The sequence below is a fragment of the Diceros bicornis genome, chromosome 10 (genome assembly GCF_020826845.1).
Source record: "Diceros bicornis minor isolate mBicDic1 chromosome 10, mDicBic1.mat.cur, whole genome shotgun sequence".
Taxonomy (NCBI): Eukaryota; Metazoa; Chordata; class Mammalia; order Perissodactyla; family Rhinocerotidae; genus Diceros; species Diceros bicornis.
In genome coordinates, this window is record NC_080749.1 from 22,522,501 (window position 1) to 22,538,503 (window position 16,003).

The 16,003-nt window shown below is 39.1% G+C and overlaps 1 protein-coding gene across 1 annotated transcript in view; it reads left to right on the forward strand.

Moving 5' to 3' along the window:
* Positions 1-16,003, forward strand: part of THSD7B (thrombospondin type 1 domain containing 7B) — an 808,101-nt gene that overhangs the window by 358,830 nt on the left and 433,268 nt on the right. Inside the window, exon 7 of the mRNA XM_058548890.1 lies at positions 7,590-7,787. Within this exon, the coding sequence (XP_058404873.1) occupies positions 7,590-7,787 (198 nt within the window). The remainder of the gene's footprint in view (positions 1-7,589; positions 7,788-16,003) is intronic.

The window sequence follows — 16,003 nt, forward strand, 5'->3', positions numbered from 1 at the left end:
GCTTTAGGTCACCTAGTTTGTGGTACTTTGTTTTGGAAGCCCTAGGAAACTAATATACTGCCCAAATTTGCATCAGCATTTAGGCTGTGCAAGGATACAACACTTCATATAATGCCAAAACTGAAGTGTAGAGAAGTAAAGCAATTTGTCCTAAATTGCACAGAGATTTAATAATGACCAAGCCAGCGCAAAGAACCTGGGTTCCTATCTCCTTAGTCCATTGTTCCTTCAAACACTAGGCTTCCTTAGTGATTTCCTCCATAAGGCTAAAGAGAGGCACAAGTCCAGCCTTGGCGTTAGCAGAGAAGTTCTCTGCCCACGTGTACCACATTGGCCAGTGGGAACCACACCTTGAGGGCCAATCGTTGAGCTGATGTAGGAGATAAAGTGTGGGGTGTGAGATGTGTCTTAGCACCAATACATTGCCTTTGGAGGGAGAGGGAGAGTAGATTGCAGTTGTGTGAGAAAGGGAAGGTATACCAAGAATAGATTAAGAGCACCAAGTAATGGAATGTGTGTTTTTTGCCCCAAACAATAAATTTTTCAGAGAGGCTCAGCCTTTGGGGCTGAAGGAAAGGGTGGAGACAGTAGGACTTCTCACCTAAAGTGTCACCACAGCCTCCTGCAGAGTTAGGGGCATACTGGGATTGATAAGAATTAGTCTCTGTTTTATAGGGGCCATTCTGGGGTTAAATGCCCTGCTCTAGGCACTAGGTGAGCACAGACAGGAGAGAGTGTAAGCTGCAATGATTGTCATTCAGGTCTGAGAGTTTCCTATTTTATAAATGCTTCCCTAGAGCAGAGAGAAGTTTGATTTTTAAGGTCTTGCTAAAACCTGCCAGGACCACCTGCCTATAATCCCTCTTGGGAATAGTGAAGAATGGTGTTTTCCCTCTTGGGAAATGATTCTGTGCCTACTAGGAGCCCAAGCGTGTTATGATGACAGTAAGTAAGCGTCTCGTTATTTCTACCGACTTAGGAGCATGAGGTCTGAGATCCTCTCAATCTCAGTCTGTCTCATGGTCCTACCATGGATGCAGCCAGAGTCACTCACTGGCACAAACTAAATGTAGTTTAGAATTCCATGGAGGCTGGAGTACACAGACTAATGCATTAAATATCACTGAACTCTGGGCTGTAAACTGGAGTGTTAGCTTCACATTTGAATTCCCTACCCTAAAGAAGGCAGTGAACTTACTAGCAGAAATCTAGGATATTCGTACTTTCCTAGATATTTTATGTATATATGTATATGTGTATACACACACACACACACACACACACACATATGTATATGTAGAAGGTGGAGTATTTGAGGGAAAAACAAGCAAACAACAGCAAGGAAATAAATGTGGAAAGTTGGAGATAATTACTTTTTTCTCTTCACTGGTCTTTTTCCTAGTCACTGTGTTATTGCTTTGGCGTGTTCCTTTTGTTCATGTTTAAAAAAAAAATAGTAAAAAAGTATGGGAAAGCAGTAAATGTTCTATTATCTAATAGAAGAAAGTAGTTATTATAGAAATTATCTTCATATGGCTGTTCTTCTTAGGCAAATACCTTTCAGTCAGGAATCATCTAAGGTTTGTGGCTGTCAGCCGTTCAGAGTACATTAGAAAAGCAGCCGTTGTACACAGCCTTCACACCTTCCATCAGGTCTGTGACAGGCGGAGAAGGGGAACAGTGCTCGGCAGGTTGGTACTTGTCAAGTGAAGCTAGGATGCCTTTCAGAGGAATTTAAATTGGATCAGGTTTTATCATTCATTGCTTTATCTTTGATACATTCCCAGAGAGGTATAATTAGAGACATATGAAAGAGAAATAACCTTGATGGTTGAACTCTACACATAGGTATAATGCATTTTAAAAAATTCTTTTTGATGCATGGACATATATTTATATGACATCCTTATCCCTTTCAGACATATTCTAGAAAGGCACTCTTGCTCACAGAAGTTGTCCTAAAGAGCAACTTGATGGAGGCTTCCAGATATGGTGTCGTAATAGATGACTGCTTATGTGGTAGGACTTCAGGAATTCCTTCCCTTCTCCAATACTGTATGCCCCCTTCCCCAGGCATAGCACCTAAAATTTCTAAAAATCCTCATAGGAAAAGGCATTTGAAACTGAGAAGCCATGACTGTCTCTATGAAAATAGTCTTTTGTGCTCTGAAACAAATCAATTTAGATAACACTAAAGTAGGAAAATGCTGACATGTTTTAGATCTTATATGACAATAATGGGGAAAATATCCTTTTTCCATCCTTGCCTGCTAGATAGATCTACCTTTAACGAGAAGTCTGTAAAATCATTTTGCGTTGTTGCAGATACACTAGTCCCCCCTTATCCGAGGGGAATATGTTCCAAGACCCCCAGTGGATGCCTGAAACTGCAGATAGTGCTGAACCCCGTCTATACTATGTTGTTTCCCGTACATACATAGCTATGATAAAGTTTAATTTATAAATTAGGCACACTAAGAGACAAACAACAAAAACTAATAATAAAATAGAACAATTATAACAATATACTGTAATAAAATTTACTAAAGATCTTAGCAACTTCAGCATCTAATTTTTTTTCTTTCCTTATTAAATTGAAAACTTTCACATTTCACTTAAAGGAAGCACTGTACAGCTCTTTGGCGTATCCGAATCGCCAGCATCACGACTCTAGTGCTTTGGGGCCATTATTAAGTAAAATAAGGGGTACTTGAACACAAGCACTACCATACCTCCACAGTCTGTCTGATAACCGAGATGGCTACTAAGTGACTAACAGCTGGGTAGCAGTGTATACAGCGTGGATACACTGGACAAAGGGATATTTCACGTCCCAGGAGGGACGGAGTGGGACAGCGAGATATTACATCACACTACACAGAACAGTGCACAATTTAAAACTTATGAATTGTTTATTTTTGGAGTTTTCCATTCAATACAGGCATACCTTGAAGATACTGCAGGTTTGGTTCCAGACCACTGCAATAAAGCAAACATCTCAATAAAGCGAGTCACATGAATTTTTTGGTTTCCCAGTGCATATAAAAGTTATGTTTACACTATACTGTAGTCTCTGTAAGTGTGCAATAGCGTTATGTCTAAAAAAAAGTACATGCCTTAATTAAAAAATATTTTATTGATAAAAATTGCTAACCATCATCTGAGCCTTCTTCCCCAATAGACTTGTTCGACATAAGGTTTCCAGAAACCTTCAGTTTGTAAAAAATGCAGTATTTGTGAAGCACAGTCAAGTGAGACACAATAAAATGAGGTATGCCTGTATTTTCAGACCACAGTTGGCCGTGGGTAACTGAAAGCACAGAAAGTGAAACTGCAGATAAGGGGGGCGGGGGGCGCGGGGCGCTACTGTAATACATAGGTTAATAGTTTTTTCTTTTTATTTTTTTCCATGTCTGTGTGTGTTGGGGTTGGTGGGGGCCATGCCTACTTCTCGTTCTAAGCCTTGAGTGTTCTCATGCTCACAATCACCCTATCAGTGCTGCTTCTTATTTCTGAATTCACAATAGGGTGTAAGTAATGAGACTATGAAATGCTACCCCGTGCAGGAATGGTGGTTGATTTCTAAAGAGTTGGAACCAGAGATTCAATCTGCTCAGGTTCTTTGACTCAGAGATGTTACCCAACATCCAAGGCTGCCTGAGATGAGGAGCAAATGGAATGCTTAAATGGAATAAGTTTCTGTCATCTTTGGTCAACCTGCTGGCTCTTGCTTCAAGACTGTCCCAATGGAGTTAATGTAGAGACACAGCATTGGCCATGGATAGCTCCGTAGAAGCTCACGTGGACACTTTTGTGCCCCTAGCACATGAAGAAATACAGTCCTCAGACCTGGATTTACCCTCCTGAGCATCCTTTAATTTTTCCATGGCTTCAATTAAAAAACATTGATCCCTCTTCCACCATTTGTGCTTCTTTCCTTTTTTTCTCCCCAACCTGTGATTTGCTCTTTCCTAATGATCTTCACTAGAATATAGACTAAACCAGTAGAATATATTCTAAATCCTTGGGCTCATAGAAAAAAAAAAAACCCTACAAATATTAGTTTCACTAAAGATGAACTGAATCTATGGTCAGGAAGTGATTATTATAACTCCTTCTTGCTATCCAGTAGTTGAAATTCCACTATCTAATCTGTGCACCTCTAATTTAAGGAGATGATCCGTGATACCTGTTCAATTCACTGTTTTAAGTGGGGCTAGAACACGTTGTGCACAAGAGCTGACTTGAATCCTTTCTTGTGAGGAAGTAATGGCTCAGAAAGACCTTGGCTGAACTTCATACATATTCATTTAATCAGTAATGTGCTTTTGCAGAAGTAATAAAGTACTTTCTAGCCTTAGTTTTCACATATGTAAAATGAGAATATCAACTAATGAAATAGTTTTGAGGATTTACTCATTTTGGGTAATATAAGTGGCTATTGCATTCTTGGTATAAGGTAGATGCTTAATTAATGCATGTACCTTTCCCCCTTTTTGGACTATATACTCTGTGAAGACTCAATTTATGTTTTCTGTTCCTCCTGTGGCTTCCCACAGTACATTACAGTTATCTACATATGGCAGTTAGTGTTTACTGAATGATGCTATCTGATTAATATGGGATTTAGTAAAGGAAGGTAAGTGGGTGGCTAGCCCCAGCCACCATGGGCTTGGCAGGTGTGTATCTTTCAGAACAGAAGCACCTGGGGGAAGCCTGATGTCTGTTGCAGGCATGAGCACCAGTATGTGATTAAAGTTAAGTGCTAACAAGAGAATCCAAGGTTTTTTGTTTTATGCTGAGCTTGTGCTATGATTTGATCCTAGTTAGAATCAGGACAAGGGCACCACAAATGAAAGACTGAGAGAATTTATTGACTGAGGAGATGTAATTTACAGATTTATGGTGAGATGGATCCAACTTGATTTATAGAACAAAACTGCACATACCCCTCAATGGCGTTAGGCTCTTGGTAACAGGACACCCAGAATCCCTCAGTAAAGACAGCTAACTTTTTGAGCCAGTTGTCAAACAACGTAAATCATGGAGACCCATGCCATGTTCTGCTCAAAGATGTAAACTAAACAAGCACAAACATAAGATAATAAATAAGCAGCACACGGGCATTACGTGTAAGAATAGAGGTCATCCAAGTTGTGTGGCAGTGAGAGCTTGAGGACATTATAGTTGGATGTTCATCAAATATAGTTTAGAGCCCTATGTGTTTCTTGCATCTCTTCTCAAGGTGACCCAGGAAGGGAGCTGAGCCCTTCTGCAGGTTTTATTTTGACTAATTAATGATACAGACTTGGAGGTGTGAAGCAAGGCAGAACTACCTTTGTTTTTTTTTTGTGAAGAAGATCAGCCCTGAGCTAACATCCATGCTAATCCTCCTCTTTTTGCTGAGGAAGACCGGCTCTGAGCTAACATCTATTGCCAATCCCCCTCCTTTTTTTTCTCCCCAAAGCCCCAGTAGATAGTTGTATGTCATAGTTGCACATCCTTCTAGTTGCTGTATGTGGGACACAGCCTCAGCATGGCCGGAGAAGCGGTGCATCGGTGCGCGCCCCGGATCCGAACCCGGGCCGCCAGTAGCGGAGTGCGCGCACTTAACCACTAAGCCATGGGGCTGGCCCCCACCTATTGTTTTAATCACCCTTGACCTTAATGTTTTCAATGCCATGAGAATGTGGTCTCTGATTGGCTGAGTGATGCCTTCCCTCGAGTAGCTTCAAGTAAGAATCTAAAAGTCTCTTTTAAGGTGAGGTCAGAGGTTAACCCTAGACCAAGAAAACCCAAATAAAGCACTCATGACTGTTTATCTAAAATACTTGCCCAGCCCTGTACTATTCTAAGGAAGGTCGGCTCCCTCTTGTGGCCTAAAACCATGTGTCAATTTGTTCTACCTCTGGCTGTGCTATTTAAGAGGAGCCAGTCTTTTGCCAGCTGCACTTTGGGCTTTGTAACTTTTCATTTCACACTATTGGCGGGAGAACAGGCACGGCACTGGCACAACTATGAGAGAGATATACCGGGCTTTTTTACCTCTCATGCTCCCAACTTGTCCTTCTCTCCTCCTCTTGTGGGAAGGGTGGTGGGGTATCTAACTCTCATTCTAGGAATTCAATATTCTCATGCTCTCTATCTTCCTATCAAAGTCTCTTATTTGTTTTACTTACCCCAAGGAATAAGTGAATAATAACCTCTTGAAATATTACCATGCAATCAGATTGGTTTCACAAAAAAAAAAAAAGAATTAAAAGAATTAAATCAATTGATTGAATTTGGAGTATTAAAGAATGGAATATAAATATGAGATCCATGGAAGGTAGGCATAGCCTTTAGAAATGATATATCATGTGGGCCAGAAATTGAAAACTCAGACTAAATGGTTTTTTCTAGTTCTCAGTCACTTTTTCTTTTGCTCACTTTGTTTTTTAAAAATGTAAATTAGTTTCCATCATTTGAAAATATAGAGATTTCATGGGGCCGGCCCCATGGCTTAGTGGTTAAGTGCGCGCAATCTGCTGCTGGTGGCCCAGGTTCGGATCCCAGGCGCGCACCCACGCACTGCTTCTTTAGCCATGCTGAGGCTGCGTCCCACATACAGCAACTAGACAGATGTGCAGTTGTGACATACAACTATCTACTGGTGCTTTGGGGGTAAAATAAATAAATAAAATCTTTAAAAATAAATATAGAGATTTCATATAATAATAAAACATAACTTGGATTTCTGGCTTTTTAGACAAGATTGAAAGATTTGACGACAGGGAGTCCACATTCCCTCAGGGCAACAGTCAATGGAAGCTGAATAATAGCCAACCATTTTAGAGCAAGCACACACCCTCCATTTCACCACAGACTCCACCACTCCCTATAGTATCGTGGTTTACCCATTTCCCTCAATTTGTATGTGCTTGACTCCCGTAACATTGAGATTATGACTTTGTAAGCTTGTAGCATGTAAGGTCCATTTATATGCTAATTATGGTGGATCTTTGGGCCTTAGTCTCACAGTACATTTTTTTTTTCAACTGAATAATAGTGCAAGGATCCATATCTGTCCCGGGTGGGGAGTGCAGTCCAAAAAGGTACTGTCTTCATAGGGCAGACCGACCTGGAAATCTCAGGGCATGAAGCTGTGAATGTTCAGGCACTGGGGTGTGCCAAAGTATAGATGTATTTGAACTTAATACAGAGTAATGAGAATGTCAACAACAACAGCTAAAAGAAAATATGGATTTATCTATGTTTAGGCTGTTTCTGTAAGTCTTTATTTTTACTGGTTTATTGATACCATTGGACATATGCTACTTATTATTCATTTTGATTATGTCTAGCCTCTTCCACTCCTAGGTTGTGGGAAACTCTTGGAAGACAGATTTCCTGCTGTAGTTCTTTTCCATTTCTTTCCTTTCCTCTTCTTATCCCCCCATTTTCCATAAAATAAAACACGTCAAAATAATACATGCTTTAGAGCTATAGCTATTCAAATAGAAGTTTCATCTCTTTCCTAGCTGCTGCTCCTTTCCCTTTGCTGAATAAGGATGGAATTCTGTGAAACTTTTGTTTTTTTCTCCTTTTAGGGTTTAGAATGAGACGGCGCAATGTCCTCATGGAATCCACGGGGCCTTCAGGGCATTGCCCTCATTTGGTGGAATCTCTTCCCTGTGAGGATCCAATGTGTTATCGATGGCTGGCATCTGAAGGGATCTGTATCGCTGATCATGGAAAATGTGGCCTGGGACATCGCATCCTGAAGGCTGTCTGCCAGAATGACCAAGGTATGAGGCCAAGAAACACAAGGATTGTTAAGTAATGTCCGCCAAATGACACATTACCACTCCCCAACAGGTCATTTTCATGAGGGAGGGAAACAGTCCTTCCTATCCTTGAATATTGATGTTTAAGTTAAGTGACACGTTGCTGCAAAGTAAGCTGCCTTGACTTAATATGGAGCCACATGCTCCATGGCAAAAGAACACTATTTGGTTATACCTAAATGCAATACAGCGGACCAAGAGATTTCTCTGGAGTTTTTAGTTTATCAGGACAAATAGAATACAGAAATCATTGGGATAGTCCTCAACTTATCAATGCAAAACAAGTTTATTGACCTGTTTTGAAGTTGATATGTAGCATGCTTTTATATATTATTAACAAATACTACCTTGTAAAGATTCTAGGGCTGCAACTCCCTCCAAGTTAAAAAGAAAAAAAAATACTAAGCTATATCTTTTCATTTCTATAACAGACTAGAATCAGTTCTAGACATAATACTAACTTTTCTAAAGAACCATTTTTAAATGTAAGTTGTCAAGATTTACAAAACTATTAACAATGGTGTCTTTCCTTCATCACCAAGCTTCTAGTACAGTGGTTGTTTGAAATGAGGTATAATTTAGAAAATATGTAAGTCACATGGAAATCAGAAAAGTGACATTCAAAACTATCCTACAGTTAAAAAAAAAAATTCAGTCTCTTGGAAGAACATCGGGTATGTCTGTTAATCAGCTCTACCTTGAGAAGTCCCATTTATAATGCTCTTGGTGTGTGGAGTGAAATGTTTTGACTTATGAAGTGAAGTAATCCATGGAACAGAAGGAAATTACAAAGTGGACTCAGAATGGTGGTTGTTTCCTTAAATAGAGGGCAATGATAGATTGTATTAGCTATAGTCCTTTTTGACTAAATAGTTAAAACGAATATTGGCTTCTAATATTAACAAATAATTTTTGAATTGTAACATACATGCAATTTATTAACAGAGGCAAATAAGATCACTTCTGTATTGCTTTTCTTTGAATTCAGGAAGAGTAGGATAGAAGTTTAAAATCTGGGCTCTAGAGTCAGACAGGTTGGAATTTCAAGTCTGCTACTCGTCTACTAGATGATCCCAGGAAAATTATTTAACTGTGGAGGAATCTTTCTTTCAGCTATAAAGTGGAGATAAAAAAACTTACCTCTCACTCTTAGATTATGCGAGTTAAATTGGTTATGTTAAAGTGATTAGTGAAGTGCCTGGCACATAACCATTCAAAATAAGCTATAAACTTATTTTACTTAAGTGGGGGATCAGAATTGGCCACCCCAAAATGTGTTTCTTTGGTTAAGGACAAAAGACTCTGAAAGAAACTTTGACATTCCCCCTAACTGCCTAAAAGAATTTAAAGTAGAAGGCCTGTCCCGAGTACAGGCCATCATCATAGATATCTCTGGGTATAGATAGACTGTTAGGGTCCTTGCTAAGCCCATTCTTATCAAAGGTCTGTCTGCCAAACATTTGCTTTTCCATTTCCACGTGAATTGCCCTCTTCCCATTTCAAGTCCCACTACCCCCAACATCCTCCTTTGTCTTTAGCTGAAGATGATATTTAAGGTGACAGCTTTGGCCATTCTGGCGAGTTACTCAGCTTTCCTGGATTTCTCCCATGTTTACATGTTATAAAGCTTTGTTTGATTTTCTCCTGTTTTTCTGTCTCATGTCAATTTAATTCTTAGACCAGCCAGAAGGACCTAGAGGGTAGAGGAATTGTCTTCCTCCCCTACACTTACAGTGCCCATTTATTACTGTGCTCTGTCCTGGGGGAATAGTGCAGAGGGCCTTTTATAAAATGAAAATAATAATGAGTATTAGAATAACCACGCTACTTCTTCCTCCCATCCTCCAGCTGTGTAAACCAGAAGATAATTTGGTTGAGACCCAATGACAGATGACTGTTATGCTTTGTCATCTCATAGCAGGTATTGGAGGCTTGACAAACCTGATATATTATGTCCATGGGGCTGTGGATTTCTTTCACATGAAAGAAATTGTGCTGTGCCTCCTATAATATTGCAGAGTGTGATATTCTGATTTATGATTAGAAATATATATTTGGTCTTTGTCCCCATTTCTGTCACAGAGCTCCTAAAACCCTTGGAATTTCCTGAGTGATAAGAGCAATGGAAGCATCTTTTCTTATAATATTTGGTCTCATGTCCTCAGTTCCTGAAATCACTTTCATAAAGGTGAAATGGGTGTCTTGTTATTCTTAGCAAGCCCTTTTTCACCACTACTGGATTTATCTTAATGAGGTAACTTTTGGAAAGCACCTAAGGATAGGGGCTTGTTGCCAAGGGAACCAAGCATGAATAAAAGGTTGAGACTTTCAGTCCTGCTCCCTGATTTCTGGGGAGGGAAGAGGGTCTGGAGGTTGAATCAATCACCAATGGCCAATGATTTAGTCAATCATGCCTATGTAATGGAAGCTCCATGAAAACCCAAAGGACAGGGTTTGGAGAGCTTCTGGGCTGGTGGACATGTGAAGATTTGGGGAGAGTGGCACATGGAAGATCCGTGTGCTTTCCCCATAGGTTGCCCTGTATATCTCTTCCATCTGGCTGTTCCTGAGTTATATCCTTTCATAATAAACTGTTTATCTAGTAAGTTAAATGAATTTCCTGAGTTCTGTGAATTGCTCTAACAAATTAATCAAACCCAAGGAGGGGGTTATGGGAACCTCTGATTTATAGTCAATTGGTCAGAACCACAGTTAACAACCTAGAGTTGAAGGGGAGGGGATCGTTGGAGAGGGTCGTTGGAACCTCCAGTTTGTAGCTGGTCAGTCAGAAGCACAGGTAACGTGAGCTTTCAATTGATATCTGAAGTTGGAGAGTGGTCTTGCGGGACTGAGCCCTTTACCTATGGAATCTGATGCTCTCTCAGGGTAGTTGGTATCAAAATTGAGTTGAGTCGTAGGACCCTGAGCCACTGTTGAGAATTGCTTGGTGGAGTGTGGAGAACAGTACCCCCCATGCACACACACATTGAAATTGGGTGCAGAACCCTTTTTACAGAAGTATCAACTTTACCATTTTACAGCAGTTCTAGAATTTTATTGCTTATTCCTTTGAAATAATAATTTTCAGCATTGACCTACACTCTCAATTTCTATGGGGAGAAGTAGGAATGACTACTGGTTCATATCAGTTCTATGAAGTCTTTGTGGTTTTTAAATACCTGCATGACTCCATCATTTGTGGGGCAAGAGCCACAGTCACAGTTACGAGAACAGGCTGGCCTCCTGATAGCTGAAGCAGTCTTTTGTCTAGTGAGAAATTGAAAATGTGGTCTGGTTGCACTTTTCTCAGTTGAGCTTCTATGAGATGCTGGATGATTGATGATAGAAGTTTGGCAAAGAAGTGCTCCTGTTTGACTCTCCACATATTATCATTGTCTTTCCATAGCTGTAGGAATTGACAGAACTGTTGACACTCGTTTAAATGCTTGGAGAGAAGAAAGGGTTGAGATATTTATTAAGTCTCCTGTGATTTTTTTTCTTATAACATTTGATAGTTTTCTTTTCATCACTCTGAGTTTATTAATTGTTTCATAGGCCTTGTATTTCAGAATTTATTCAGAGATAAGTGGATGAGACCAAGAGAAATAAGTCATCTTTTTGATTAAAAAAACAAATTCATATTAGATCTAATCAGATTTGAGGTTTGCTATAATTTTCGAGGTAACTTGCTTTATCTCTTATTTTTAGGCCTGTCCATATTGACTCACTCCAGGTATCCTGCTTGCCAAAGGAACATTCAACATCCTTCCAAAATATTTACATCCCCTTCAGATTGTGGAGACAAGTGATTTCCACGTAGCCATGATCAAGTGTCTATAGGACTCTTGACAGTGTCTTGTTGAGCATTACTCGTATCACTAGGAAGACATAGTTCTCTTCCCCAGAAGTTCGTCCAGACTGTTCATTAGCTCGGAAACTTCAAAAATACATATTCTGTGTCACAATGAAGCCAGGAAAGAACTGGAAATAGCAATTCGATATACCTAAAACTTTGGATTAGTTTAAGAATGTGATCTGCTTTGGACTACCTAAGATCCAAGTAGTAGTGTATGAATTTTTGTAGCTATCTCTAAAGATGTGCTTTGACTCATTCTCTACTTTGATTTATTAATGTTACTGCCCAATCAGTCTCACTAAAGTTCCTATTTCTCACCCAGCCTGTGATTGCAGTTTGTTAGTCAGTTATATTTATTTGCAGGAAAAAAATGGTATAGTAGATTACATGAATGAGTATTCCGATTTGAAATCTGATTTCCAGTACTTTGATTGGTGGATCAGCTTTGATTTCTCTCTTCTGTACAACATCTTATCAATAGTAGGGGTCAATAGAAATCTACTGAGTTGAGAGTATAGCTAGTTTTTTCTTGTCTTGTTGACAAGCACATTTCCTAAATTTCAAAGGGGGTGTTTGAAAGTAAATGGAGTACGATGCAAACTGCAAGCCCAACATATTTATCTTTCAGATTATTAAGTTAGTTTACTGTGTGTTAAACTTTGTTTCTCTACCATGTAACTGGTTCGTTGTTGCTTGGTTTCATTGACAGCTGATACCACTGTGTGACATCTTCACAGAGCAGGTTGGGAAAATCCCCATACTGGCAGCATAGTGGACAGCATTCCCAGCGGCTGGCAGGTGACCACTCTTTATCAACTTTCATGTGTCTGTAATGCACAGTGGGAAGATGACGCTGTAGGGTCATTGGATAAACACCAGCCTGCCTGCTGGAGCCCTCGGACCTTGAGTACTCACCGCATGATTTGCTCCATAATTTGCCAAATAGGCTGTCTTGATAAAAACAGTGCCTGTATATTTCAGCAGACATCTTTATTCAGAGATAATGCAGTGTACACTCTGCACTTTTTGAAAGCAAGTACTCACGGTGGTGAAGAGTATAATACATCAGGAAGAACAAAGTTCTCACGTTGACAGAGGTATGTGGAGTTAGAGTCCTCCGGTGTGGCTGCAACACTCCCTTGCATACACGGTTTCTTATTTTTCACAGTTGCACTGGACCTTCCCGATGCAAATATTTTCCTTAAGTGGTGTATATATTTGCACAGAAAGCACGAGGAATGATTTCTCGTCCTTAAGGTGACTTTGCTTTTCATTTCAGAGGCATTTTTCTTTGAGTTCTTGCCTTGCATCATTCATCTTGAACAATCCAAAAATGTGATCTTTAATCTTGGCTAAAATGGCAAGTGCTTGTAAGCTTGCATACCGTAAGTACCTTTCCTAGGATGACTTTAATTGGTGGAAAGCATGCTAGAATAATCATTTAACTGAGTTAGATTAAATTGTTAAAAAATTTCTTAAAAGTCTGTGATTGGATTTGGAAGCTTTACTTTGTTTTGTTGGTTTTTTATCTTTAAATCTCAAGAAATGTTCTTTGGCTCAATTGTGAGAGTAAGGTCAAACTCCGTTTGGAAAAGAAGTTATTTAACAGAATATTTTGTGACTCACCAGAATTCTAAATAGAACCCCTTTTGTATTTTCAGGTCATTATTTTCTAAACCCTTTGATCATGCTGTATCTTGTGTTGGTCAACGAGTGGCACTTTACTTCTCTTCTGTATATTTTTTCTTTTGCTTACAAGACTTTCTAACTGCTATTTCAGCACAATATTTATTTTCTTGTATTTAGGAAGGATGAGGGATAGATTATTCATTAGTTATTTCTTTGCCACACAAGTATATTCCTGCAGTGAGTCAACCTATTAAAGGGACAATACAAAATTGGAGCCAACACAGAGAATACAGAGCCTCTAAAATATATTTAAAATATGAATTTTTTAAAAGTTTTGAGCGGTGGCACCTTCGTTGAAATAAGTATGCAGTTTATTAAGATGCGCATTTTGAAAGGGATAATAGTAATTGGGATATATCTTTTTTTAAACTTTCTTATTATACTATTATTATTTCTTAATTTGTTTCCTTTCTGAGTAGGAAAAAAACAACACTTACCTTTGCATAAGATTTGGGAATCTTATGCCAACTACTCAGAGGGATGGAAAGAGAGGAGAATAAACATGGACATACGTTTTATATTCGCAATGCAAATTCAGAGAAGTGGGTTTTTTGAAGTAGTCAGACTTAGCACCTACTGTTGTTTCCTGCCCAGATTCCCTTGGACGTTTACCATTTCTGTGCATGTCAGCCCCAAATTCCATCTGATCCCACCTGCATCTCTTTGCCTGAGGAATTTCTCTGGCCAGTGGAGCATTCTTTGCTCACATATGCAATCAAAAGAGCCAGGGAACTAACAATCCCAGGGAGCAGCCTTCAACCAGTGATTGAGTTTGTATATAAATACCAGCTCTCTTCCCCCTCAGATGAAATAACCTTGAAGTGTATGCTCTATGCTGTGTCCTAGAGTTCTCTGTGAGATGAAACTCCGCTTACTCATGGTGGTGACTTATTTGATCACAAGTCTTTGATCAACCTCCTTCCTTTTCTGTCTCACTCCTCCACTCTTGCACTGGTTTTGTGGCATTACTCCCCAATAAGTACTTACCCAAGAATCTTTATTACAGAGTTTGGTTATGGTACAACTCAAACTAAGAAAAGGATGAGTTTGGAAACGTATTTAGTGGATCCACTTCTAAAGAAGAAACAGGATCCAATTCAAATTACACCATATTGAAGATAATATTTAAAGAATCACTTCCCAGGGAAGAAATGACACAGTCTCTCATTCAATATTTTGAGCAACCCTCACTATTTATCAATTATTTGGTAACATCTTAAGGGCTTCAATATACTGCTTTTGTCTTTCCTTTGAAAGTGTAAAAAACATTATTGAAGCCCATTTCTTTTCCTAGGCAATGCCGGTAACTTATACTATCCTCCTGAGTCTTGTTTTCCAACAATCAAGACGTTTTATAACTCTCAGGGGAGGACTAGTTTATTCATATTTTCATTTTGTAGTGGATTCCAGAGTGTATTGGATTGTTTCTAAATAAGAACAAGAAAAACAGACTTTTTCTGGATGTTAAGGGAATTATTTGTGTGGGAAAATTAGGTCTGAAGTGTTTGGGAAACATGTTGCTCTATTTTCTTTTCTCTAGATCAGTGCTTCTAAAACTACGGTGTATATCAGAATCACCTGGAGGGGTTATAAAAACACAAAATTCTGACCCCCACTCCAGAGTTTCTGATTCAGTAGGTCTGGGATGGGGCTCAAGAATTTGTGTTTCTATCAAGTTCCCAGGTGATACTGATGGTGCTTATCCAGGGACCATACTTGGACAAACATCGTTCAAGACAGAAGGGGGCCTAAGGCAGCCTCATAATGTTAGTGTATAACAGAAGTAGGCTAGAACAATGAAAGGCATGTCTTACGCTTAGTCAGAACCAACAGTAGTATTGATTCTGATCTGTTGTTTCTTGTTTCCTGCTGGGGAAGTTATTCTTGAAATCCATGAAATATATTACTGTCTTTCCAAAAGCAAGCAGTGAGTAAATATTCTTTTATTTTTTTATTGTTACCCAGATGGATTACTAAAGAATCAAATAGTGGAAAGCAATAGTGTACTCTTGCAGAAACAGAAGACATGTGATATGTGAGATGAGTTATTTAGGTTTAGAGGAGAGAATTTTCATTTTCAGCAAGCTATCTTTTTCAGACCACCAACTGTTTGGTGTCAATGTTCTTACTGAAGGAAGTGTGGTGATGACAAATACGTTGTATTAAATTTTGAAATGAACCTGACATTACAGTTGAAAGTGCCAATAAGATCAGGCTGCTATTCATGCTACAGGAATCAGACTGCAAAGGAGATTAAATGTGAGAGTTCCTGTAACCAAGTGCCTCATTTCCTTTCATTTAGAAGTCTTGCAGTGAAATTAAAGGGGAAACTTTAATAATGTTTGGCAATGAGGTAATCCAAAAGAGAAAAATAGAGACTCGTTCTAATCAGAGTTTTCCCATCCATGTTGGATGGAAAGGTGGGGAATAGATGTAAACTGGTGAATCAATTTAAATGCTAAAGAGAGAGGAACTGCAATGCAGTTTTAAATATATTTACTGTATGTTTTCTGTCGATAAATAGGGATTGTATTTTGAATTACTTCCTCTTTCTACCCTGTTACATACTAGACATTGCAAAAAGCTTTTGTCTTTTTTCTCTTTTACCAAGGTACCGAAAGAAATGACTGTA